Source organism: Brassica oleracea, chromosome C5 (assembly GCF_000695525.1).
Source record: "Brassica oleracea var. oleracea cultivar TO1000 chromosome C5, BOL, whole genome shotgun sequence".
NCBI lineage: Eukaryota > Viridiplantae > Streptophyta > Magnoliopsida > Brassicales > Brassicaceae > Brassica > Brassica oleracea.
In genome coordinates this window covers 327,925-352,287 of record NC_027752.1, presented here as the reverse complement: position 1 = coordinate 352,287, position 24,363 = coordinate 327,925, and the positions used below count along the sequence as shown (strand labels likewise).

Sequence of the window (24,363 nt, the reverse complement as noted above, 5' to 3'; positions counted from 1 at the left end):
TCGAGATTCTAAGTGACACTCACAGTTGATGTCATGAAAAATATTATGAAAATATTTCACTAAGCGCGTTCCTCCCGGGGCCGACCGGATCAGCCGATAGAGTTTATAAAAAAATATTATGAAAATATCTGCTTAGTGATCTTATTGTAAATTCTAATAATTTCACTTAATTCTATACAAAACTCCCCATGAACAATCATATCAGAGTGGGTGAACGCACGATCATGTATAACATATATTGTGATCATACAATCAACCCCATTAAACCCTTTTAAAAGAACATAAAATCGTATAACAAAACTTTTTAATAACCACAAAGTTCCATATTTATGATAATTTGGTGTTCTCGATCTATATTTTTCTCTATATGTAATACCAGTTCCTCATAAGTAATAACATATAACAGCTGAAGAAAACCTATTAACGAAGAACAGCTGTTGACGAAAAAAAACAAAGAACAGTAAAGTACTTATGTGTGAAATATTTATAGTGAAAAGGTTTGATTGTCATTTTAAAAATCGCGTGACAGTGGCTTTAGAAATTTAACTGAGATTTAATTAGTTGCATATATATATACAGACTTACAGCTAATAACAGCAATTAGAAAGCTTTTTGCAATGCAGTTTTCGTGTAATTTTTGTCATTTGTACGTCAGCATCCAGCGGCTTAGACTTTTCTCTCCTCGCTCTTATGGCAGAAACTATGGCAGTATTCACAGCCATAAACTTTGCCCTCAATCACGGATTCGACTTCATCACTGTGCTTTATGATTCTTATGTCCTCATCAACATGATAAACATACATGAGATGAAGTTAGAAATCTAGGGCATTCTTCGTGACATCTATTTCCTATCGATCTCGTTTAAAATAATCAAGTTTACTTTCATTTCTAGAGCTTTGAGCCGATTCTATAGTCAAACATGTTTTATGGGCCTTAAACCCAACTTAAGCTTTTCAATTTAATGGAAATCAGTTTGCGCAAAAAAAAAAGAACGTCAATAATTTCAAATGTTTGTTTAAGGTATAAAATACTTCCTTTTTTGCATATACAATAATATTAAATGAATATTATAAATGGTGTAGAAAAAAAGATATCAAATATGACATGAATAGTTTTTAGACGGTATCGAATAAGTACCACCAATTCACAAAATATATAAAAAGCCCATAAACAAAGACATGGGTAAAATGATATTAAAAAAAAAGTCCCACTATGTCTCGAGGTTTCTGGCCCATACTTGAGTCCATCACTCAAAACTCAAAATCAACACGAGCACGAAGCTTGTTCATTCGTCTTACCAGTCTCAAGATCAGAACCAGAGATGATCACATCAATTCTCGAACCGTCAAGTTTCGCTGTAGTCCCATTCTCACATTCCAGAGCTTTTCTCGCAACAACAACGCGGCTGAAAATCTCCTCTAGCAGACGGAAAAAAGCTTCGTCGACGTTCCCGCCGCTTAGAGCCGAGACTTCCGAGAAGAATAGCCGATGAGTCTCGGCGAACTCGACCGCGTCTTCTGTCGTGACGGCGCGTTTATCGGCGGCAAGGTCGGCTTTGTTTCCGACGAGCATAATCACGGCGGAGTCGTCGGCGTGAGCTCGCAAGTCCTCAACCCAACGTGCCACGTGGTCGAAGGAGACGCGTTTAGTTATGTCGTAAACGACCATAGCACCTAACGCGCCTCTGTAATACGCGCTTGTCACCGCTCTGTATCTAATCTCCGAAAACGCAGTAAAACAACTCATTGATTAGTTCTAACAAAATAGTTAGGAAACCAATAGTTTAAAAAAAAAAAACGTATAATCAATGATTATAAGTAGATCGGAAATCAAATCAAATCATATCTAAATGTCGTGATCCAAGAAAAATAAACTATACTTTAAAATATGTAAACAATTTAATTTGAAAGCCAACCTGAGATTCAGCTTTGTAAGAATAGTTAAATGTGTGTATAGATGTAGATAGACATTTACCTTTCTTGACCGGCGGTATCCCAGATCTGAGCTTTAACGAGCTTGCCTTGATGAGTGATCGTACGTGTCTGAAACTCGACACCAATGGTGGACTTTGAGTCGTAACAGAACTCGTTCTGTGTAAAACGTGAAAGGAGCTGCGTTTTTCCGACCGCAGAGTCACCGATCACTACCACCTTGAACACGTAGTCGATCTTTTCCGGCAATGTTGGTCTACTTACATGTTTATTCTCCGGCGTCTCTCCGCTCATCTCTTCGTTCATTGTTGAGGTGGAACTGGGTCGATGAAGAGGAAAAACTCAGTAAAGTTTTGACTACCTTTCTGTTTGAGTAAGTGGAGAGTCAGTGAAACAGAGAAAGTGGGAAGAAAAACGGTTTGAGCCGATCTTGTTTTGTGAAGACAGCAACGATGCTCTCTGTTCATTCTTTTAATACTCTTAATATAGCTTTAAATGAATATACAATGTTAATATAGCTGTGAGCATGAACCGACATAATTAAAGAAAAAGATCTTTACTAGTATTATTATTTTGCTAAAACAATTGATTGATTCAATATGAAACCCACATTTTGTCTTGAGAGACCAACTAAAAAGCTCTTATGATCTATCAATTGTTGGTTGTTCTCTACTCCTCCCTCATGTATGAATTTATTGCTTTTTTTGGTCCCTTTCTTTCTTTTCATTCTTGTTGCTTGAAATTAAATTTATTGATTGTATAAGACAAAAAATTAATCGGTTGGATTGTTTTTTCGAACAAGACAACATCTTAAATGAATAAATATCTGTTTTATTTCGTTGTAAATGTCACCAAAATTGAAAAATTAAATATGTAAATTAAGATTATTCACACAAAAAAATTAATTTTTATTTTTATCTTTACTTGCTAGTTTTATTTTAAGGCAATTCTCTCAAATAACCATTTTTAAGTTTTTGTAAATAACAATTTTTAAGTTTTTGTCACAAAAATAACCTTCAAAAAAAAAAAAAGTCAAAATAGTCCTTTTTTTATTTTGAAAATTTTAACATTTATTTTTTATTTTTATTTTAATTTTAATTTGAAATTATATCCCCAAAACTTCACCATTTAACTCTAAATCCTAAGTTTAAATTGGTTAATTCTAGGGTAAAACTTATTTTGGTCATTTTCAAGGCTATTTTTGTGACAAAAAGGTATCCTAAGAAATTTCTCTTATTTTAGTTTAAATTTTTATATGTTTTCTAATAAATTTCAGATAATCATATTTTTATATTTAAATAGTATATGTTTTAGTTTTAAAGTAAAACACATCAATTAAAATTCTAAAACATCAATATTTCTGGACCAAAAAACCATCAATCTTTCGAATATAACAACAAAAATCTGCAGGGCCCAATAAAGAGGACAAGATAAAGATGTGAAAACAATGGGCTAAAAATCAACCAGGGCCTCTTATAACGAGAGCTCCTGAAAAGATCCAAATGATACAATTAATTAATTAAAAATGATTCAACAGTAGATGCGAAAAAGCAGTCGTCTCCTCCAGATTAAACCAAACCAGACCACAAATCTGAAGAGACCCCTTTCTCCTTCTTCCTCCCCACCCCCAAAAAGAGAGCCGAGAGTTTTGTGTGAATCTGGGTTTTCGATTTCATCTGGTAAACAGAGGGAGAATCGAATCGTCATTATTGTGGAATAGATCGGATCGATGGCGAATCTGTACGTGAAAGCGGCTCCACCGCCGGATATGAACAGGAACACGGAGTGGTTCATGTACCCAGGGGTGTGGACGACTTATATACTCATCCTCTTCTTCGGATGGCTCGTTGTGCTCTCCGTCTCGGGCTGTTCCCCTGGGATGGCTTGGACTGTTGTTAATCTCGCTCACTTCGTTGTAAGCTGTTGATTGACTGTTGAATTGTTTTGTTTTGGTATTCGATTTTGCTGAGATCTGCCTTTGAATCTGTTTGTTTGGTTGAGATGATAAGTTTTTGATTAACATCATCATTAGCTTCTGATTGATCGGTTTGGTTATTAATAGCAACCTTTTGATCAGACTTATAATTAAGATGCAATCTTATTGCATTGATCAGTTTGAGTATCAGAATCTGGAATTTGTAATAATAGTAACATTCAAATGTTATTCCCTTATGACCTGACTGTTTGGTTTATCAGGTGACTTTGTAAATTAGTAAATATAGTATTTGATTATCCAAATCCGTTTTTTTTTTTTTTTTCTTTTAAACTCTTTTGTAAAATGTGAAATCTGAATAGCGTTTCGTTGTGGGTCAGGTAACGTATCACTCCTTTCACTGGATGAAAGGAACGCCTTTTGCAGACGACCAAGGAGTCTACAATGGTCTCACCTGGTGGGAACAGATGGACAACGGTCAGCAACTTACCCGCAACCGCAAGTTCCTTACCGTTGTTCCTGTTGTCCTGTAAGTCCCAACACCCTCCTTAAACCGTTTTGTTTTTTTTCCAATCTGCATTATCTTAACAATTGTAACTCTTTGTTACTGCATTTATCCTAATAATGCATAAGCCCTTAAGGGTCTTCTTGTTATTGGTTTCTTAATCAAATATATTATTTGTATATATGAAAAAACAGGTACTTGATAGCATCACATACAACAGATTACAGGCATCCATGGCTATTCCTCAACACACTCGCTGTGATGGTTCTAGTTGTGGCCAAGTTCCCTAACATGCACAAGGTACGCATCTTCGGGATCAACGGTGATAAGTAACGTTCTTTAGCAAACTCAGATCCATTTCTTTTCTGGCAAGAGAAAAGTGGATACACATATATGTATAAAATGTTGATATGAGTTGGTTTGGAGTTGTCGGATATTTTGTAAGTAACTTTGAAGCTTTGAATTTCTTCTTTTTTATGTTTTCTTTTTTAATATATAGACACGAAATTCATAACAAAATTTTCTAGTCAAATTAATTTGGCTTTTTCATGTTAGTTACCTGAAACAATAGTGAAAGGAATTGAGGTTTGGCACAGATATGCATGGTGTGAATGTGACTCATGAGTTATCCTCCATGACACGAGGATGTGTTTCATTCTGTGTAATGATCCAGTGGGGTATAGAGAACACGTGTCTCACTATATGATATTTACGTATCCAACTGAAGTCCACCTGTGATTTTACATGTCATGATGCAAAATATAGGTGATGCATTTTTATTCAGTAAACCCCTCGTTTAATAGTATAAACTATAAAGCACTGGGGACACAATAGTTTAATTTACAGTGTTTAAAGATTGTTAATTGCTGTATTAGTTTGTTATCTAACTTTAGTGCCGACAAAACGAAAGGAGTGAATGACTAACAAGAGAAGGAAGGGTCTATTGTGTGTAAGAAAATAAAATAAAAAGGTATTATCCATTAAATCAAGGTGGGGTCTACACTGTATAAACCGTCGATTCTCTCTAGACACAACACGTGTAGTCAATCCAGATGCTTACGAAGCCAACAAGTTATTTGAACTGTGTCGCTCTAGGTCGTAACTCAAAAGCTTTATGAACAAAATAACTGTAAAAAATTGGTTGGGTTAGAGTGCGAAGGAAGTAAGAAGGAGAAAATAGAAAAGAAGAAAAGGCAAAAGCTTCGGTTGCAAGATCAATTCATTTGTTTATTCATGGAATCTTCGGATTAATGAAAAAATGGTGGTTTTTTTTAAAAAAGTCTATTATACAAAGCTTACTCCTACGTTTCTCTTTTCGAGTCTGATTTTTTATTTTTATTTGGAAACTCTCTGTTCTTTTGGTTAATCTGCTTGGTTTCAGCAATGAGTTCAACTTAAAGGTATGCTTCTTATTTTTTTAATTTTCAGAGAAATTCCAAAATTTAACTTTGTTTGTTCCGATACTTTTTCTTTTATAAAGAACAAGTTGAATTGTTTTTTTTTATTGATTTATGCAATGATATTTATATTCCTGTTGCTGTATCTGTGGAAACTTCTCAGAATTTCATATTAAGTTGAATTGGTGATAGCAAGACTTGCGTGTTATTGTTTGATTAAAATTCTTGAAATCAGTCGCTTGTATATGAATTAATCATTTTGCTTAGAAGCAATCTCGTAAGTAGCAAGCGATCCCAAAAAGAAAAATCAGAATAAACTCCTTTTTACTTTTGTTTTATGTGTTCTATTGCGGGTTCTAGGGAAAGAAGAAGGATATAAAGTTTGGATGTAATCCACAAATCGAATATTTGTCTTCTTATTATTATTATTTTAAAGCTTTCTTAGTTTACTTTTAGGTGATTGATCTAGTAAATGGGAGCAGCTGAAGCAAGAGCATTGTGGCAAAGAACATCAGCAGGTCGTTGCTTTGTTGTTCATGAAGATTCTAAAATGGCTCCGAGGTTAGCTTCTTGTCATCATCATCAACGTTCTTCTTCGGGCAACACTGAAAAAGGCAGCTTTTTTCTGGAAGTTTTGGAGATTTCTCTTGCGATACCAAATGGTGGCTTAAGGGATCATCTGGATTCGATGAGGAGATTGCAAACACTTTCTTTGAAGATGCTACCAAATGCAAGAAACTACATCAATTCGTCGACTTGATTGGGATAAGAGAACAAGAAGTGGCAGACTATAGCTTTATGAGCAAGAAAGATATAGCTGCAACACCGTGGTGGAGAAGCACTACGGATAAAGACGAATTAGCTCTCTTGGTGGCGACTAGATCCCTTGACTATAATATTCAAAACTGTGATCTTCTTCCTCCCCAGAAGCTCCACAAGAGGATTGACTGCACCAGTGGCGAAAAATGGTTTAAAACACTGGTGAAATCGCCGTGTAAACAAGTTTCTTGGGGTGAACCGTTTGAGAGATCTCTGAGTAGCAGTGGTAGCACAGAGAGCAAGAACACGAGTCCAAAGTCTTCTCTTATGAGTGATGATCTTAGCAAAGCTCAAATTTTAGAAGCATTAAGGCATTCTCAAACGAGAGCAAGAGAAGCAGAGAAAACGGCCAGGGAAGCTTGCGCTGAAAAAGAACTTGTGATGACAATCTTTTTGAGACAAGCGAGTCACTTGTTGGCTTATAAAGAATGGTTAAAGCTTCTTGAAATGGAAGCTAACTATCGGCAGATGAAGAAGGAGGAGGAAGAAGAACTAGGGCAGATCAAAGGAGTGAATCTGAAGAAGAGGAAGCAGAGAGGGAAGAAGAATAAAATGGTTGAGATTGGTAGAAGATATATGGTGGCTTTTGCTTTAGGGTTTAGTCTCATTGGTGCTGGTCTGTTCTTAGGTTGGACTGTTGGATGGTTGTTTCCCTTCTAGAATCTTCAAAATGTATTTTCTTTTATCACTGATATTTACAAGAGTCTTAGAACTTTCGCTTTGCCTCTAAAATTGTGTGCATGTGTGTTGTCTTCATGTATATATGTTTGGGTATACCTTCTTTGGAAGGTTATTTTGGTTAGATCCCTCTCTTTATACAAAACTGAGAAGAAAAGAGATTGAAACATGGAAATGTATCGAAGGCTTAAGAATGTTGGTACATTTTCATAATTTCTAACCATTTTTCAAATTCAGATTACAAAGCAGGGCCTATATATGCTCCAATTAACTAATTGTGATCCATTCTGCTAACAATTTTTGGGACTTCTTTTTTGTTTTTGACAACAAATAATTCACCCATAATGATTTTTTTTAAGTAATACAAATGTGTGAATAAATTTCCAAGATAAAGATATTTTATTGATCATTTCGTAGTCCAACAGTTCAGAATTAAACAACATTTTTTCCATTTTGCAGAAACCAATATTCGATTTTCTTGGACGCTATATATATATATATACGGTCGATTTCTAAACCACTAAATAGCTCCAGAGTGTAGCTAGTTGAATTCAAGTCCACCAAATCCCTGTCTGAAACAATAAATTCGAGTATCGTTTTAGACGTGATTAATTATTCAACACGTGTTGTATCAAATATCACTCAGCCAGACAGCTCTTGGTACCATGCGGGTACCATTTCCGCGTTCTCGTCTTGTCCTGTGTCCTACATGAACATTATACTATTACAGTACTGCAGCCTAATATGCACATGCCAGAACGTTAACTAGTTGGTATTCGGTATAATATAATTACTTGTTTATGTGATTATGTCAGAGCTTAGGGAAAGTCTCCGAAGCTTATGCGTCGTTGAGAAGGTAAAGACCAATAAAGCTTCCGAGTCGTAGTGAAGGTAAAAAACCAATGAAGCTTGAAGAGGCTACAGCCCGTCCTTTTAATTTTCCTCGTATTGAATGCTCAAATCTTCCGGTTGGTCATTCAGTTTTTTCTTTTGTCACCTATCGATTATATATGTGTATTTGTTCGTTAAGTGATATACTGGAAACTAACTACTACATGAAAAAGCCCTAATTGAAAAGCGAAAAGAGATATTAGAAGAAGAAAATTATTTTATAAAAAAAAAATAGTGATTATTATTGAATTAGATAAATAATAAGTTGTAACGGATCCAAGTAAAATCTTAAGTTGTCGATCGTAACGCTTCAGCACTCTCACCAGTCATCATCACTAAGCTCTTTCAAGAATCTCTAATTTTCGGATACAACATAATGCTCGCATCTTCTCTACGACTTCATCGCATCCTCTAACCATTAGGCAGGCCATCCATCGAATACTCCGGGATGGCTAGATCAGCTCCTAACCATCTCACCACATAATTAAATACTCTTCACTCCTTAAATTGTATTTTGGTTGTATTAATTAGCGTTTCTATACGACGTCAAAAAAGAAAAAATTAATTAGCGTTTCTATATATATATATATATATATATATATATATATATCTTGCATCCTCTTTGTTCCTTAGGTTCTTGTTATCTTGTTTCCAGTGTAAAACTTAATATTTACGCACAAAATAACATATCGACGAAAATGATAGAATTTTACATTTTTATACGATTAAAATATGTAAAATCTTCTGTATATACCCGAATATATATAGTTCCAACCACACCACGATAAATCAATCTCGAATCCAATGCTTCATTTATGTAGTTCGGTTCCCTTTTTTTTATGGAATAACAAAACAAATAAAATACGACAGATATCAATAGTAACTAAAAATGATAATTTTGATATCAAATATGGATAATGGTCTGAACACTATTGCTTGAACAATGACAGAAATATTGTACCAAATTGGAAACTATGCTAGGTAGCGAATTTCTTTTCCTCGCATATGTATATTTCTATTCTTACGTTTCGGTTCATAGTTTTTCGTAAAACTAATCAAGCTCTAATTTTTTAAAAAAAGAAAAAAAAGTTTAGTACATCGTTTGTTTATCCAAGAATAAAACCCTAAAACTTTAGTCCTTCATGCAAGCAATTTTATGTAATCAAAACTGTATATAATAACATACATATACGTCCAGATCATACAAACCTAACAGGGTATATATTTATTAATCATATAAAACAATAAAACTAGAAACAAATAAAATAAAAATGCATAAAAATATAATATAGTTGCATTAAATCGATCTATCCAACACAATAACAATACAGCGCACACGTATAGCGAATACGACACAGTCGACAAGACAACTACACTCACAGACACGCCATGAACTGATACTGATACGAGTCACCGTCGACCACCCACGTGGCATCTTCTCCGGAAACGAAAAGCTCCGGTGACCACCCACCTCCGGTCATAATAAGCTCGGGCAGCTCTATGCCTGACCAGAAATCATCTCCGTCGTCGATATCTGCCACGTCATCTCCCGTTTTAGTGATCTTGACGGCGTTGGCAGCTTTGGCCGCGGCGACTTGGATATCCCTGGCAGTACATGTCGAAGGTCGAGGAAGATCGTCGATTTCGTCGGGGAAATTAAGCTGAGCTTTTCTTCCTTTCAGACAAAGCGCGGCCACGTCGTAGGCTTTAGCTGCCATCTCCGGCACCGGAAAAGATCCGAGCCAAATCCTAGATTTTTTCCGGGGCTCTCTAATCTCGGAAACCCACTTTCCCCATCGGCGTTTGCGAACTCCGTGGTACACTGGATGCCTCGTCGTCGAGAAGGTTTCTCCACCGCCTCCGCCGCAAGATTTAACGGCAGAAGCAGCGGCTGTTGGGTCGTTGTTATTAAGTGCTGGTGGTTGTGGTGGAGATAGTTTCATTCTTTCTTGTAACACAAAGAGTTTGTTATGTGGTTAGTCACACACTGTTCAACATTTATAATCTCATCCAATCTCATGTTCTAACCAAAAGCGTTACTCTTCTCCATACGAATTTACATGAATACCCTCCGGCTATAGCTCCATAATTAGATTATCAAACCCTTTTCCAAAAATACCGCTGATTACTTAGTTGGATATATGGTAAATTAGTGAAGCTTTAATTAATAAGATAATTCAATTAACTAAGCATGAGAGCTAGTGTTGTAGATTATTGTGTTCGCATATATGCATATATGGATGTTGGCCTGCCCATGGGTTAATAATTAGCTGAATCAAGTTCAACCAGTAATAAATAGTTTTAGTAGTAAACGCCATTGCAAATATCTCATAAGAACAAAATTTATGATCATGGTTTATTAATGTCTCTCCAGTGATAAGAGTTTATATGTCAAATTAAACCAAAAAAAGTTTTTATGTCTAATCTATGTCTCCTAGCATTCGGGAGTGGTGGGGAAATGTTTTCAATAGCTTAAGGTACTGGTGTTGCTGTTGCCCTGTCCTGTATGTCTGTAGTCAAGTAAAATAAAAATAAATAGCACCATCTCTTCAAATGAACATGCATATATTATGGTTATATATTGCGTAATTAATGAACATGCATATATTATGGTTATATATTTTATAAAGATGACGTAAAAAGCTAAAGTATTTGATCGCAGGAAAAGGATTAACTAACATCATCATCTAATATCTTCTAGTTTTCTTTAACAAAAAGGACCGGAAAATTATGAACTGAATGTCTATAACTCGTTAGCAGAAAAAAAACCCCCAAAACATTTTACCTCTCATCTCTTAACTCTGCCACAAGGCACTTAAAGACGTCCGCAGAAACTTCTTAATTAAGGCCTGTTAGTAACCATTTTCATTGTTTTTGATTTATTTTTCGACTCAAATACACTAAGAAGTGGATTTAAAAAGTCCCGATAATGTTGCTCTTAGTAGCTTACATCTCATCTCTTGACAATATATACACATGGAAATTACCTTTCGTAGTGAACATTTGTTTTTCTTTGAGAAAGGGCATGATGGTGAACATTTGTTTAATACAAATGTATCCAAAAATTTTAGACAAACTTCGGCAAAGAAAAGTGATTCATGTTATGTTGATTTCTATTAATGGAAATCGCTTTATTAGGTGTTATTTTTTGTGCATGCATGCCATTATCGTGAAAATATATCTACAAAGAAGCCTTTTCTTTCCTAATTGTTAACTTATTAATTTTCTGTTACTTCGTATTTTTCGGTAGCGCAGGTCCACAGGTTGCTTTTATCCCAAAAAAAGAGAGCATTAATTCATTTTCGGAGGGACCATAGTCTAAACTCTAGTCTATGGCTCTATGCCACTCAGAAACCAGAATAATACTACTTAACAAGTTTTCTTTTACAATTTTACTTGCTGTTAAATCAACGTTTCAAAAAGAATAAAACTATACCCTGCATGGTATTTTTACGACTGCTATAACCAGGGGCGGACGCAGGAAGGCCATAGGTGTGGCAAGTGCCACAGACAAAATTTTGTTTTGCTTCAATAGTTAACATACAATTTATGTAAATTTCCTTGATTTAAACATTTTATATAATGTGTGCCCCATACTAGTTATGTGGCTGGATCCGCCCCTGACTATAACAGTAAACCATGTCACATATAGGTTTGCAATGGTCTATTCTCGTAAGAGTTTCTGATAGTAAAAAATAATATATAAATCAAAAGCAGGAGAGAAACGATAGAAAAGCAGAGGAATGTTTCGGGAAGAAGATACTTTTCAACTTGTTGAAGAAATAATTTTTTTTTTTTTGTTTAACCTGGGGTATCCCAGTCCGAGACCTAGAAATAATTTTTCCTACGCGTGTTTATCCAGCAAACTTTAACATTTTTTTGTTTTAATTTTAAACTGTCTTATGTTAAAATACTATTAAATTTATTATTCAGAGATTTGATTTAGAAACCATTACTAATGATGCTCTAAGCTTATATGAATAAACCATATATGGATTTCAAGAAGAATATGACTATCACAAGAAAACTCACGTCTTCGTACGGTGATTTATTTATCTATTAACATCTAAAGGGCACTTGATAAGTATCACCTGAAATATATGGCTTCAACTTTTTAAACCATCACGTCTATATATATAATAAAACAATAAATATCACACATATAAACAAGGAAATACTTAAAATATTTAAAGTTGATCCACGTACATGTAATACTGTGAAGAAAATATAATATATATACTCTCAATTGGGAAATAGCTAGCAAGAGGAGTTACAAAACCCTCGTTCTTCTTACATCAGATAATATGCGGCTTTACTACCAATTAGAGATATATCGGGTTGTCTTCAGGTGCTTTCTTGAACCAATTTCTACACTTGCTCGTTTTGTAAACACGAAGCAACTGAAATTGTAACAATGTATGTTGACGTGTTTTTAATGGCCTGATGAGATTTAAGTTTTTTTTTTGTCTTTTCCTTACGATGAGCATTAAGTTTTGGTCGGTGCTTTTTCCTTTTCGTGATGCAAAGTAGTTTTATATGATTATGTTTTGGTTGTTACTAAAAAGGTGACGATTTTTGTAGAAGTTAAACACGGATTTCATTTTGACAAGTGAATATAGATATCTGCTTGCTCGATTGTGTGGACGCCAATTTGTGATTCCTAGAAAAGAAGAGTTTAAAAATAAAATTACATTTAGCTGTGAAGAGTGTCAGAGTGATTATGTTGGCTATAAACGGACGATATAAACAAAGTATTCGTTATTCTAGTTTGCTGTGCAGATATTTCTATGCTGTAATATGTAACAAATTTCATAGTTGCCGTTCAAAATATGCCTTATCTACAACAGAGCATCTATCTCAATCAACATTTTACAATCTCTTGTAAAGGTCTAACCAAACTTGATCATTTAAAAATGAAAGTTTTATACATATTAGATAGATATATGATTTTAGCAAGACCCAGCCCATTATAATTTGAAATGCTAAATATGAGTAGATGGGTCATTAAGAAATGCTAACCTAGTACGGCAATCTCAGCCCATATCCTACCCAATAGAACAATAGGCTCATTGAATAAATCCGTCCGTAACACTGGCCCATTTTCAACATGAGCTGTCTTAGACTTCGGAGATTGTTGTCGTTGTTGACTTAGGGGAAGGTAGGACCCGCGTCTGAGTTAAAGGATTCTTTAAGCACGTGAATCACGCGGTCCCCGCTTTTTGCTGTGTTTTTCCCACCACCGCCATATATTATAACCCACTCGTGACTCCATTTTCCATAACCAAGTTGTTGTAACTCGCTTTTGCATACGAGAATTTCATGACCCCTAGTTTAGTTGTTGATGATAATGTGACAATTTATGTCAATAGTGAAACCTCTATTTACAGTGTGTGTTTAGTTGTTGTTGTGCGAGATGATGAAAAAATTTAATACACGAAGAGGTGCAGGCAAAAATTGAAAAAAGAAAGAAAGTGGAGGCGTTATATTGGAAAATAAAAGATCCAAGAAAATTAAATGCATCTCACGTTCTTCTCATTCTTGGTCATCGCCTTGATCCACGTAAATATCACATGGTTTTCACGCCTCTTGCCGAATTTTTAAAGCCCTCTATATTAAATCGACTTGTCTTTTTCATATTATTGGTTTTTAATTAACTAGTATTAGACCTCCATAATAATTCAAACGGAGAAGACGTCGCATTTTCTATAAGTTATAAAAAAAAAACTCAGTAGTTGCTCGCATTGCCTGTTCACGTCTCTTGCGTAAGCCTAGTCGACCTTAAACTCAGTAGTTATATAAACGTGAAAAATGGATTATATGAAAACGTATAGTTTGACATTAAAAAAAAAAAAATGTAAAGCCTAGTATGAATAACGTGAATAGGGTTGGGTCAATGTTTCAGATGATTGACCACCGGACTTGCTTTGAGTAGATGTAAAAGCAAAATTACTAATTTTGGGGGTTGTGTTTCCATTTTTGCATTCAGATATGATGTGCTGGAATAGAGAATCTAATCAAGGGTGTCAGATACAGGTTTTAGATCTATATACGGTTTTGAGAGCTAGATCTGATTATCAATTAATCAAAAACCCTTATTTGAATATACATATTTGTTTCATACAGTCAAAGACAGGAGACAGAGACACAAAAACCGTAGCTCGCTCGACCAGACCCGGTTTAGTTTAAAACTATACTAGGTGGTTAAGATGGAACCGTAGTTAAGTTGCAAAGTCATGTTTTCCTAAATAGAGAGAAGTAAAAAAATAAAATAAAATAAAAAGAGAGAAGGAAGAACATGCGTTATTTCTCTCTCTCTCTCTCTCTCTCTCTTGAATTCAATTCAATTCAATTAAGAGGACACGGCGACGAAAGAGAGCTGAGGAAGGAAACTTGATGAAATCAATTCTCGTTGAAGTAGAATTTATTGGTAATAACATATATCATTCTTCTTCTTCTTCTTATGTTTTTTTTGGATTGTGTTTTTTTTTTTAATGTGTTTTTGGTTTAAATGTTTAAAAAAAAAAAAAAAAACAGGACAAGATCTGAGATCTCTGGTGTTGTTCCATGCAACAAAGCCTGTTGGTTTCTTCTCGGATTTGACCAGCAACACTCTGTTTTTCCTGGAGAAAGATCTCCGCTTTTCTTCTTCTCGTTGAAATCAAACAAAGCTTCGGTTTTTTTTTTATCAAATTAGAGAGATGAGTAGTAATAATAATAATAATAATAATAATAATAATAATAGCAGCAGCAGCGTGTGGAACGAAGATGATAAAGCGATTGTTGCTTCCCTGCTCGGCAAAAAGGCTCTCGATTACTTGCTTTCAAACTCCGTTCCAAACGCTAACCTCCTGATGACCGTCGGAAGCGACGACAATCTCCAGAACAAGCTCTCGGATCTCGTGGAGACCCCAAACTCCTCCAACTTCTCCTGGAACTACGCCATTTTCTGGCAGGTCTCTCGGTCAAAGTCCGGAGATTTGGTCCTCTGCTGGGGCGACGGCTCTTGCAGAGAGCCTAAAGACGGAGAGAGGTCGGAGATGATGAGGATGCTTTCCATGGGGAGAGAAGAAGAAACTCACCAGACTCTGCGCAAGAGAGTGCTCCAAAAGCTTCACGCTTTGTTCGGTGGGTTGGATGATGAAGAAGATAGCTGCGCTTTGGTGCTCGATAGAGTTACGGACACTGAGATGTTTCTTCTCGCTTCAATGTACTTCTCTTTCCCTCGCGGCCAAGGTGGCCCTGGCAAGTGTTTCCACTCTGCTCAGCCCGTTTGGTTATCGGATTTGGTTAATTCCGGTTCTGATTACTGCGTTAGATCGTTTCTTGCTAAGTCTGCGGGGATACAGACTGTTGTTTTGGTTCCTACTGATATTGGCGTTGTTGAGTTGGGGTCTACTTCTTGTTTGCCTCATAGTGATGAGTCATTGTCGTCTATAAGATTGTCGTTTTCGAGTCCTCCTCCTCCACCTCCTCCTCCGGTTAGATTACCTGTTGTTGTGGCTAATCATAATGATGATAACAGTTCCTCGAAGATATTCGGCAAGGATCTGCACAGTTCTTCTGGTTTTCATCATCAGCATCAGCAGCAACATAGGCAGTTCAGAGAGAAACTGACAGTTAGGAAAATGGATGATAACAGAGTTCCCAAGAGATTATTAGATGGAAACAACAACAGGTTTATGTTCTCTAATCCCATCACTACCAACAACAACACTCTGATGTCTACTTCTACTTGGATCCCTCCAGAAGCTCCTAGCAGGGAAGATTTCAAGTTTCTCCCTTTGCAGCAATCATCATCATCTCACAGGCTGCTTCCTCCTGCTCAGATACAGATTGATTTCTCCGGCGCAAGTTCCAGGCCTTCTGACAATAACTCAGACGGAGGAGGAGGAGGAGCGGATTGGGCTGATCTTGTTGGCGGTGCTGATGAGTCTGGCGGCGACAACAGACCGAGGAAACGCGGGAGGAGACCTGCCAACGGAAGAGCTGAAGCTCTGAACCACGTGGAAGCGGAGAGGCAACGGCGTGAGAAGCTTAACCAGAGGTTCTACGCCCTGAGATCAGTTGTTCCAAACATTTCGAAGATGGACAAAGCCTCCTTGTTGGGAGACGCTGTCTCTTACATTAACGAGCTTTACGCTAAGCTCAAGGTTATGGAAGCTGAGAGGGAGAAGCTGGGCTATAGCTCTAACCCTCTCATCTGCTTGGAGCCGCCGGCCGTTAACGTTCAAACGGCGGGTGAAGATGTGGCGGTGACGGTTAACTGTGCGTTGGATTCTCATCCGGCGTCGAGGATCTTCCACGCGTTTGAAGAGGCTAAAGTGGAAGTGATTAATTCGAAACTGGAGGTTCCACAGGACGTAGTGTTGCATACGTTTGTGATCAAATCCGAAGAGGTGACTAAAGAGAAGCTGGTCTCAGCTCTCTCTAGAGAGCAATCAAGTTCAAGAACATCATCAGGTAGATAGCCTTTTGGAGAAGATCAAGAAGTAAGTTTGTAGTGAAGAAGATAACCTGTAACAATCCTCCAGGCTAGGATTTTAGAAGTTTTTTTTTTATTTGTCAAAAAGTAGACAACTCGCTTTACAAAAAAAAATAGCATCTATTTATTATGTTAAAGAAGCCCTTGGGACTTGCTTGAGAATCTGTCTTTTGTTGTGATTTTTGGCCTCCTTGAAATATGGATTCTTAGTAGAGTGAGTTCAACTAAGTGATTGTGCCACAGGTTCATCAACTTTTTAGCCAGATTTTGTGATCTGCAGCCTTTGCTTTAGTTTTATTGACGTCTTGGTTTTTTTTTTTTGAGCAACTTTTTTTTTTTTTTGAGCAACTATTGACGTCTTGGTTATATAAAACTCTGAATAGTGTTAAAGATTGCTCATAGAACCAGATACTTCGGAAGTCTTACTATGGCTAAGATTTATTCACGTCTTTTCTGATATCTCTAATGACAAGGATTAAAAATAACAATCTTTTTTTTATGTTAGGATGATACAAAGAAAATATTCGAACTAATGGTTTTCAAGCATTTTTATTGATTTTGAGAAAAATTAACGTGAAAGTTAAATCTGAACAATCTATGTTCATATTAAATCTTCATTAAATTAAAGTAGTGTATAAAATTTATTGAATTAAATTTTTAAAAAATATTGAGATGTCTATGTACCAGGAAAGAGAGCTTATCTTACATTAATACAAATGTATAATGTGGTTAGAAATTTTTAAACAACATTAAAGAGTGTAAACTTTATTATATAGATCATTTATCGAAAACTCAATTTAGTAGGGGTTAACTTTCAGATTTTGAAAAAAATTCTAGAAATTTGACAATTTTTTTTTATTGCATAGTTGCATTCTTAACAGACATATGATGATGGTTAAAGAAGTTTGAAATGTATTTTGTGTCTGTTTCTCTAGAAAATATCTATTTTTATAGTGTTTATTCCACTGATTTAAGTAGTACATAAAATTTAATAAATTAAAATTTAAAAAATATAGTGATGTCTATGTTCCATGAAAAAGAGTTTATCATACATTAATACAATGTATAATGTGGTTAGAAATTTTTAAACAACATTAAGGAGTGTAAACATCATTATATAGAGCATTTATCGAAAAACTCAATTTTGTAGGGGTTAACCATCAGATTTTGAAAAAAATTCAAAAAAATTGACAATTTTTTTTGTTGCTTAGTTTCATCCTTAACAGACATATGATGATGGTCAAAGAGGTTTGAAATGTATGTTGTGTCCGTTTCTCTAAAGAATATATATATTATAGTGTTTAGTCCACTAATTTAAGCAGTGTTTAAAAAATATTGAGATGTCTATGTACTAGGAAAGAGAATTTATCATACATTAATACAAATGTATAATATGGTTAGAAATTTTTAAACAACATTAAAGAGTGTAAACTTCATTATATAGAGTATTTATCGAAAAATTTAATTTTGTAGGGGCTAACCTTCAGATTTTGAAAAAAATTCAAAAAATTTTACAATTTTTTTTACTGCATAGTTGCATCCTTAACAGATATATAATGATGGTCAAAGAGGTTTGAAATGTATGTTGTGTCCATTTCTCTAGCGAATATATATTTTATAATGTTTAGTCCACTGATTTAATAGTATATAAAATTTATTAAATTAAAATTTTAAAAACTATAGTGATATCTATGTTCCAAGAAAGAAAGTTTATCATACATTAATACAAATGTATAATGTGGTTAGAAATTTTTAAACAACATTAAGGAGTGTAAACATCATTATATAAAGCATTTATCGAAAAACTCAATTTTGTAAGGGTTAACTTTCAGATTTTGAAAAAAATTCAAAAAACTTGACAATTTTTTTTTTGCATAGTTGCATTCTTAACAGATATATGATGATGGTCAAAGAGGTTTGAAACGTATGTTGTGTCCGTTTCTCTAGAAAATATATATTTTATAGTGTTTAGTCCACTGATTTATGTAGTATATAAAATTTATTAAATTAAATTTTTAAAAACTATAGACATGTCTATGTACCATGAAAGAGAGTTTATCATACATTAATACAAATGTATAATGTGTTTATAAATTTTTAAACAATATTAAAAAGTGTAAACTTCATTATATAGAACATTTATCGAAAAACTCAAATTTGTAGGGGTTAACCTTCAGATTTTGAAACAAATTCAAAAAAATTGACATTCTTTTTTACTGCATAGTTTCATCCTTAACATACATATAATGATGGTCAAAGAGGTTTAAAATGTATGTTGTGTCCGTTTCTCTAAAGAATATATATTTTATAGTGTTTAGTCCAGTGATTTAAGTAGTGTATAAAATTTATTAAATTAAATTTTAAAATATTGAGATGTCTATGTACCAGGAAAGAGAGTTTATCATACATTAATACAAATGTATAACGTGGTTAGAAATTTTTAAACAACATTAAAGAGGGTAAACTTAATTATATAGAACATTTATTGAAAAACTCAATTTTGTAGGGGTTAACCTTCAGATTTTGAAAAAAATTCAAAACATTTGACAATTTTTCTTACTGCATAGTTGCATCCCTAACAGACATATGATGATGGTCAAAGAGGTTTAAAATGTATGTTGTGTCCGTTTCTTTAGAGAATATATATTTATAGTGTTTAATCCAGTGATTTAAGTAGTATATAAAATTTACTAAATTAAAATTTTAAAAACTATAGTGATGTCCATGTTCCATGAAAGAGAGTTTATCATACATTAATACAAATGTATAATGTGGTTATAAATTTTTGAACAACATTAAGGAGTGTAAACATCATTATATAGAGTATTTATCGAAAAACTCAATTTTGTAGGAGTTAACCTTCAGATTTTGAAAAAATTCAAAAAACTTGACAATATTTTTTTATTGCATAGTTGGATTCTTAACAGACATATGATGATGGTTAAAGAGGTTTGAAATGTATGTTGTGTCCATTTCTCTAGAAAATATATATTTTTATAATGTTTAGTCCACTGATTTAAGTAGTATATAAAACTTATTAAATTAAAATTTTTAAAACTATAGAGATGTCTATGTAACATGAAAGAGAGTTTATAATACATTAATACAAATGTATAATGTGGTTATAAATGTTTAAATAACATTAAAAAGTGTAAACTTCATTATATAGAGCATTTATCGAAAAACTCAATTTTGTAGGGGTTAACCTTTAGATTTTGAAACAAAAAAAAATTGACAATCTTTTTTATTGCATAGTTTCATCCTTAACAGACATATGATGATGGTCAAAGAGGTTTGAAATGTATGTTGTGTCCGTTTCTCTAAAGAATATATATTTTATAGTGTATAAATATATTAAATTAAATTTTTAAAAAATATTGAAATGTCTATGTACAAGGAAAGAGGGTTTATCATACATTAATACAAACATATAATGTGGTTAGAAATTTTTAAACAACATTAAAGAGGGTAAACTTAATTATATAGAACATTTATTGAAAAACTCAATTTTGTAGGGGTTAACCTTCAGATTTTGAAAAAAAAAATCAAAAAATTTTACAATTTTTCTTACTGCATAGTTGCATCCTTAACAGACTTATGATGATGGTCAAGGAGGTTTGAAAAGTATATTGTGTCCGTTTCTCTAGAGAATATATATTTTATAGTGTTTAGTCGAGTGATTTAATAGTATATACAATTTATTAAATTAAAATTTTAAAAACTATAGTGATGTCTATGTTCCAAACAAGAGAGTTTATCATACATTAATACAAATGTATAAAGTGGTTAGAAATTTTTAAACAACATTAAGGAGTGTAAACATCATTATATAAAGCATTTATCGAAAAACTCAATTTTGTAGGGGTTAACCTTCAGATTTTGAAAAAAAATTCAAAAAACTTGACAATTGTTTTACTGCATATATGCATTCTTAACAGATATATGATAATGGTAAAGGAGGTTTGAAATGTATGTTGTGTCCGTTTCTCTAAAGAATATATATTTTATAGTGTTTAGTCCACTGATTTAAGTAGTGTATAAATTTATTAAATTAATTTTTAAAAAAAATATGAAGATGTCTATGTACCAGGAAAGAGAGTTTATCATACATTAATACAAATGTATAATGTGGTTAGAAATTTTAAAACAAAATTAAAGAGTGTAAACATCATTATATAGAGCATGTATCGAGAAACTCAATTTTGTAGGGGTTAACCTTCAGATTTTGAAAAAAATTCAAAATAATTGACAATCTTTTTTACTGCATAGTTGCATCCTTAACAGACATATGATGATGGTCAAAGAAGTTTGAAATGTATGTTGTGTCCGTTTCTCTAAAGAATATATATTTTATAGTGTTTAGTCCACTGATCTAAGTAGTGTATAAAATTTATTAAATTAAATTTTTAAAAAATATTGAGATGTCTATGTATCAGGAAAGAGAGATTATCATACATTAATACAAATGTATAATGTGGTTAGAAATTTTTAAACAATATTAAAGAGTGTAAACATCATTATATAGAGCATTTATCGAAAAACTCAATTTTGTAGGGGTTAACCTTCAGATTTTGAAAAAAATTAAAAAAACTTGACAATCTTTTTTTACTACATAGTTGCATCCTTAACAGACATACGATGATGGTCAAAGAAGTTTGAAATTTATGTTGTGTCCGTTTTTCTAGAGAATATATATTTTATAGTGTTTAGTCCACTGATTTAAGTAGTTTATAAAATTTATTAAATTAAAATTTTAAAAACTATAGTGATGTCTATGTTCTATGATAGAGAGTTTATCATACATTAATACAAATGTATAATGTAGTTAGAAATTTTTAAACAACATTAAGGAGTGTAAACATCATTATATAAAGCATTTATCGAAAAACTCAATTTTGTAGAGGTGTTAACCTTCAGATTTTGAACAAAATTCAAAAAACTTGACAATATTTTTTTATTGCATAGTTGCATTCTTAACAGACATATGATGATGGTCAAAGAGGTTTGAAATGTATGCTGTGTCCGTGTCTCTAGAGAATATATATATTTTATAGTGTTTACTCCAGTGATTTAATAGTATATAAAATTTATTAAATTAAAATTTTAAAAACTATAGTGATGTCTATGTTCCAAGAAAGAGAGCTTATCATAAATTATTACAAATCTATAATGTGGTTAGAAATTTTTAAACACCATTAAGATGTGGTTATAAATGTTTAAATAACATTAAAAAGTGTAAACTTCATTATGTAGAGTATTTATTGAAAAACTCAATTTTGTAGGGGCTAACCTTCAGATTTTGAAAAAAATTCACAAAAATTGACAATTTTTTTTATTGCATAGTTTCATCCTTAACAGATAAATGATGATGGTCAAAGAAGTTTGAAATGTATGTTGTGTCCGTTTCTCTAAAGAATATATATTTTATAGTGTTTAGTCCACTAATTTAAGTAGTGTATAAAATTTATTAAATTAAAATTTTAAAAATATTGAGATGTCTATGTACCAGGAAAGAGAATTTATCATACATTAATACAAATGTATAATATGGTTAGAAATTTTTAAACAACATTAAAGAGTGTAAACTTCATTATATAGAGCATTTATTGAAAAATTTAATTTTGTAGGGGCAAACCTTCAGATTTTGAAAAAAATCCAAAAAATTTGAGATTTTTTTTTACTGCATAGTTGCATCCTTAACAGATATATGATGATGGTCAAAGATGTTTGAAATGTATGTTGTATCCGTTTCTCTAGAGAGTATATATTTTATAGTGTTTACTCCAGTAATTTAATAATATATAAAATTTTTTAAATTAAAATTTTAAAAACTATAGTGATGTCTATGTTCCAAGAAAGAGAGTTTATCATACATTAATACAAATGTATAATGTGGTTAGAAATTTTTAAACAACATTAAGGAGTGTAAACATCGTTATATAAAGCATTTATCGAAAAACTCAATTTTGTAGGGGTTTACCTTTAGATTTTGAAAAAAAATCAAAAAACTTGACTATTTTTTTTATTGCATAGTTGCATTTTTAACAAATATATGATGATGGTCAAAGAGGTTTGAAATATATGTTGTGTCTTTTTCTCTAGAAAATATCTATTTTTATAGTGTTTAGTCCACTGATTTAAGTAGTGTATAAATTTATTAAATTAATTTTTAAAAAAAATATGAAGATGTCTATGTACCAGGAAAGAGAATTTATCATACATTAATACAAATGTACAATGTAGTTAGAAATTTTTAAACAACATTAAGGAGTGTAAACATCTGTATTTATTGAAAAACTCAATTTTGTAGGGGCTAACCTTCAGATTTTGAAAAAAATTCACAAAAATTGACAATTTTTTTTATTGCATAGTTTCATCCTTAACAGATAAATGATGATGGTCAAAGAAGTTTGAAATGTATGTTGTGTCCGTTTCTCTAGAAAATATCTATTTTTATAGTGTTTAGTCCACTGTTTTAAGTAGTATATAAAACTTAATCAATTAAATTTTTAAAAACTATAGAGATGTCTATGTAACATGAAAGATAGTTTATCATACATTAACACAAATGTATAATGTGGTTATAAATGTTTAAATAACATTAAAAAGTGTAAACTTCATTATATAGAGAATTTATCGAAAAACTTAATTTTGTAGGGGCTAACCTTCAGATTTTGAAAAAAAATTCAAAAAAATTGACAATCTTATTTATTGCATAGTTTCATCCTTAACAGACATATGATGATAGTCAAAGAGGTTTGAAATGAATGTTGTGTCCATTTCTCTAGAGAATATATATTTTATAGTGTTTAGTCCACCAATTTAAGTAGTGTATAAAATTTATTAAATTAAAATTTTAAAAATATTGAGATGTCTATGTACCAGGAAAGAGAATTTATCATACATTAATACAAATGTATAATATGGTTAGAAATTTTTAAACAACATTAAAGAGTGTAAACTTCATTATATAAAGCATTTATCGAAAAACTCAATTTTGTTGGGGTTAACCTTCAGATTTTGAAAAAAATTCAAAAAACATGACAATTTTTTTATTGCACAGTTGCATTCTTAACAAATATATGATGATGGTCAAAGAGGTTTGAAATGTATGTTGTGTCTATTTCTCTAGAAAATATCTATTTTTATAGTGTTTAATCATTGATTTAAGTAGTATATAAAATTTATTAAATTAATTTTTTAAAAACTATAGTGATGTCTATGTTCTATCAAAGAGAGTTTATCATACATTAATACAAATGTACAATGTAGTTAGAAATTTTTAAACAACATTAAGGTGTGTAAACATCTTTATATAGAGCATTTATCGAAAAACTCGATTTTGTAAGTGTTAACCTTCAGATTTTGAAAAAAAATTCAAAAAACTTGACAATCTTTTTTTATTGCATATTTTCATTCTTAACCGACATATGATGATGGTCAAAGAGCTTTGAAATGTATGTTGTGTCCGTTTCTCTAGAAAATATCTATTTTTATAGTGTTTAGTCCACTGATTTAAGTAGTATATAAAACTTATTCAATTAAATTTTTAAAAACTATAGAGATGTCAATGTAACATGAAAGATAGTTTATCATACGTTAACACAAATGTATAATGTGGTTATAAATGTTTAAATAACATTAAAAAGTGTAAATTTTATTATATAGAGCATTTATCGAAAAACTCAATTTTGTAGGGGCTAACCTTCAGATTTTGAAAAAAAAT

General features: G+C 32.5%; 4 protein-coding genes and 1 pseudogene across 5 annotated transcripts; 3 read left to right on the top strand and 2 right to left on the bottom strand.

The window, feature by feature from the left end:
* Positions 1–1,066: 1,066 nt before the first annotated feature.
* On the bottom strand, positions 1,067–2,552 carry LOC106293197 (ras-related protein RABA3). The gene is made up of 2 exons (XM_013728859.1): positions 1,976–2,552; positions 1,067–1,715 (listed from the first exon to the last, which is right to left on the bottom strand). Exons 1-2 carry the CDS (start codon positions 2,236–2,238, stop codon positions 1,265–1,267), a joined length of 714 nt encoding a protein of 237 aa, XP_013584313.1. The 5' UTR covers positions 2,239–2,552; the 3' UTR covers positions 1,067–1,264.
* Positions 2,553–3,449: 897 nt separating this feature from the next.
* LOC106344038 (ORM1-like protein 3) lies at positions 3,450–4,889 on the top strand. The gene is made up of 3 exons (XM_013783410.1): positions 3,450–3,847; positions 4,246–4,394; positions 4,565–4,889. The coding sequence occupies exons 1-3, from the start codon at positions 3,662–3,664 to the stop codon at positions 4,701–4,703; spliced, it is 474 nt and encodes a 157-aa protein (XP_013638864.1). The 5' UTR covers positions 3,450–3,661; the 3' UTR covers positions 4,704–4,889.
* An 803-nt stretch (positions 4,890–5,692) lies between these two features.
* LOC106293831 lies at positions 5,693–7,381 on the top strand (annotated as a pseudogene).
* Positions 7,382–9,414: 2,033 nt separating this feature from the next.
* Positions 9,415–10,139, bottom strand: LOC106293184 (ethylene-responsive transcription factor ERF023). Its single transcript, XM_013728852.1, has one exon. The coding sequence runs from the start codon at positions 10,096–10,098 to the stop codon at positions 9,532–9,534; it is 567 nt and encodes a 188-aa protein (XP_013584306.1). The 5' UTR covers positions 10,099–10,139; the 3' UTR covers positions 9,415–9,531.
* A 4,266-nt stretch (positions 10,140–14,405) lies between these two features.
* LOC106296033 (transcription factor bHLH13) lies at positions 14,406–16,902 on the top strand. Of its 2 annotated transcripts, none has more exons than XM_013732074.1 (2): positions 14,406–14,582; positions 14,690–16,902. In XM_013732074.1, exon 2 carries the CDS (start codon positions 14,854–14,856, stop codon positions 16,621–16,623), a length of 1,770 nt encoding a protein of 589 aa, XP_013587528.1. In that variant the 5' UTR covers positions 14,406–14,582; positions 14,690–14,853; the 3' UTR covers positions 16,624–16,902. The 2 variants fall into 2 exon arrangements, with proteins under 2 accessions (XP_013587528.1, XP_013587529.1); XM_013732075.1 differs by having other exon boundaries at positions 14,444–14,582; positions 14,901–16,902.
* Positions 16,903–24,363: the final 7,461 nt, after the last annotated feature.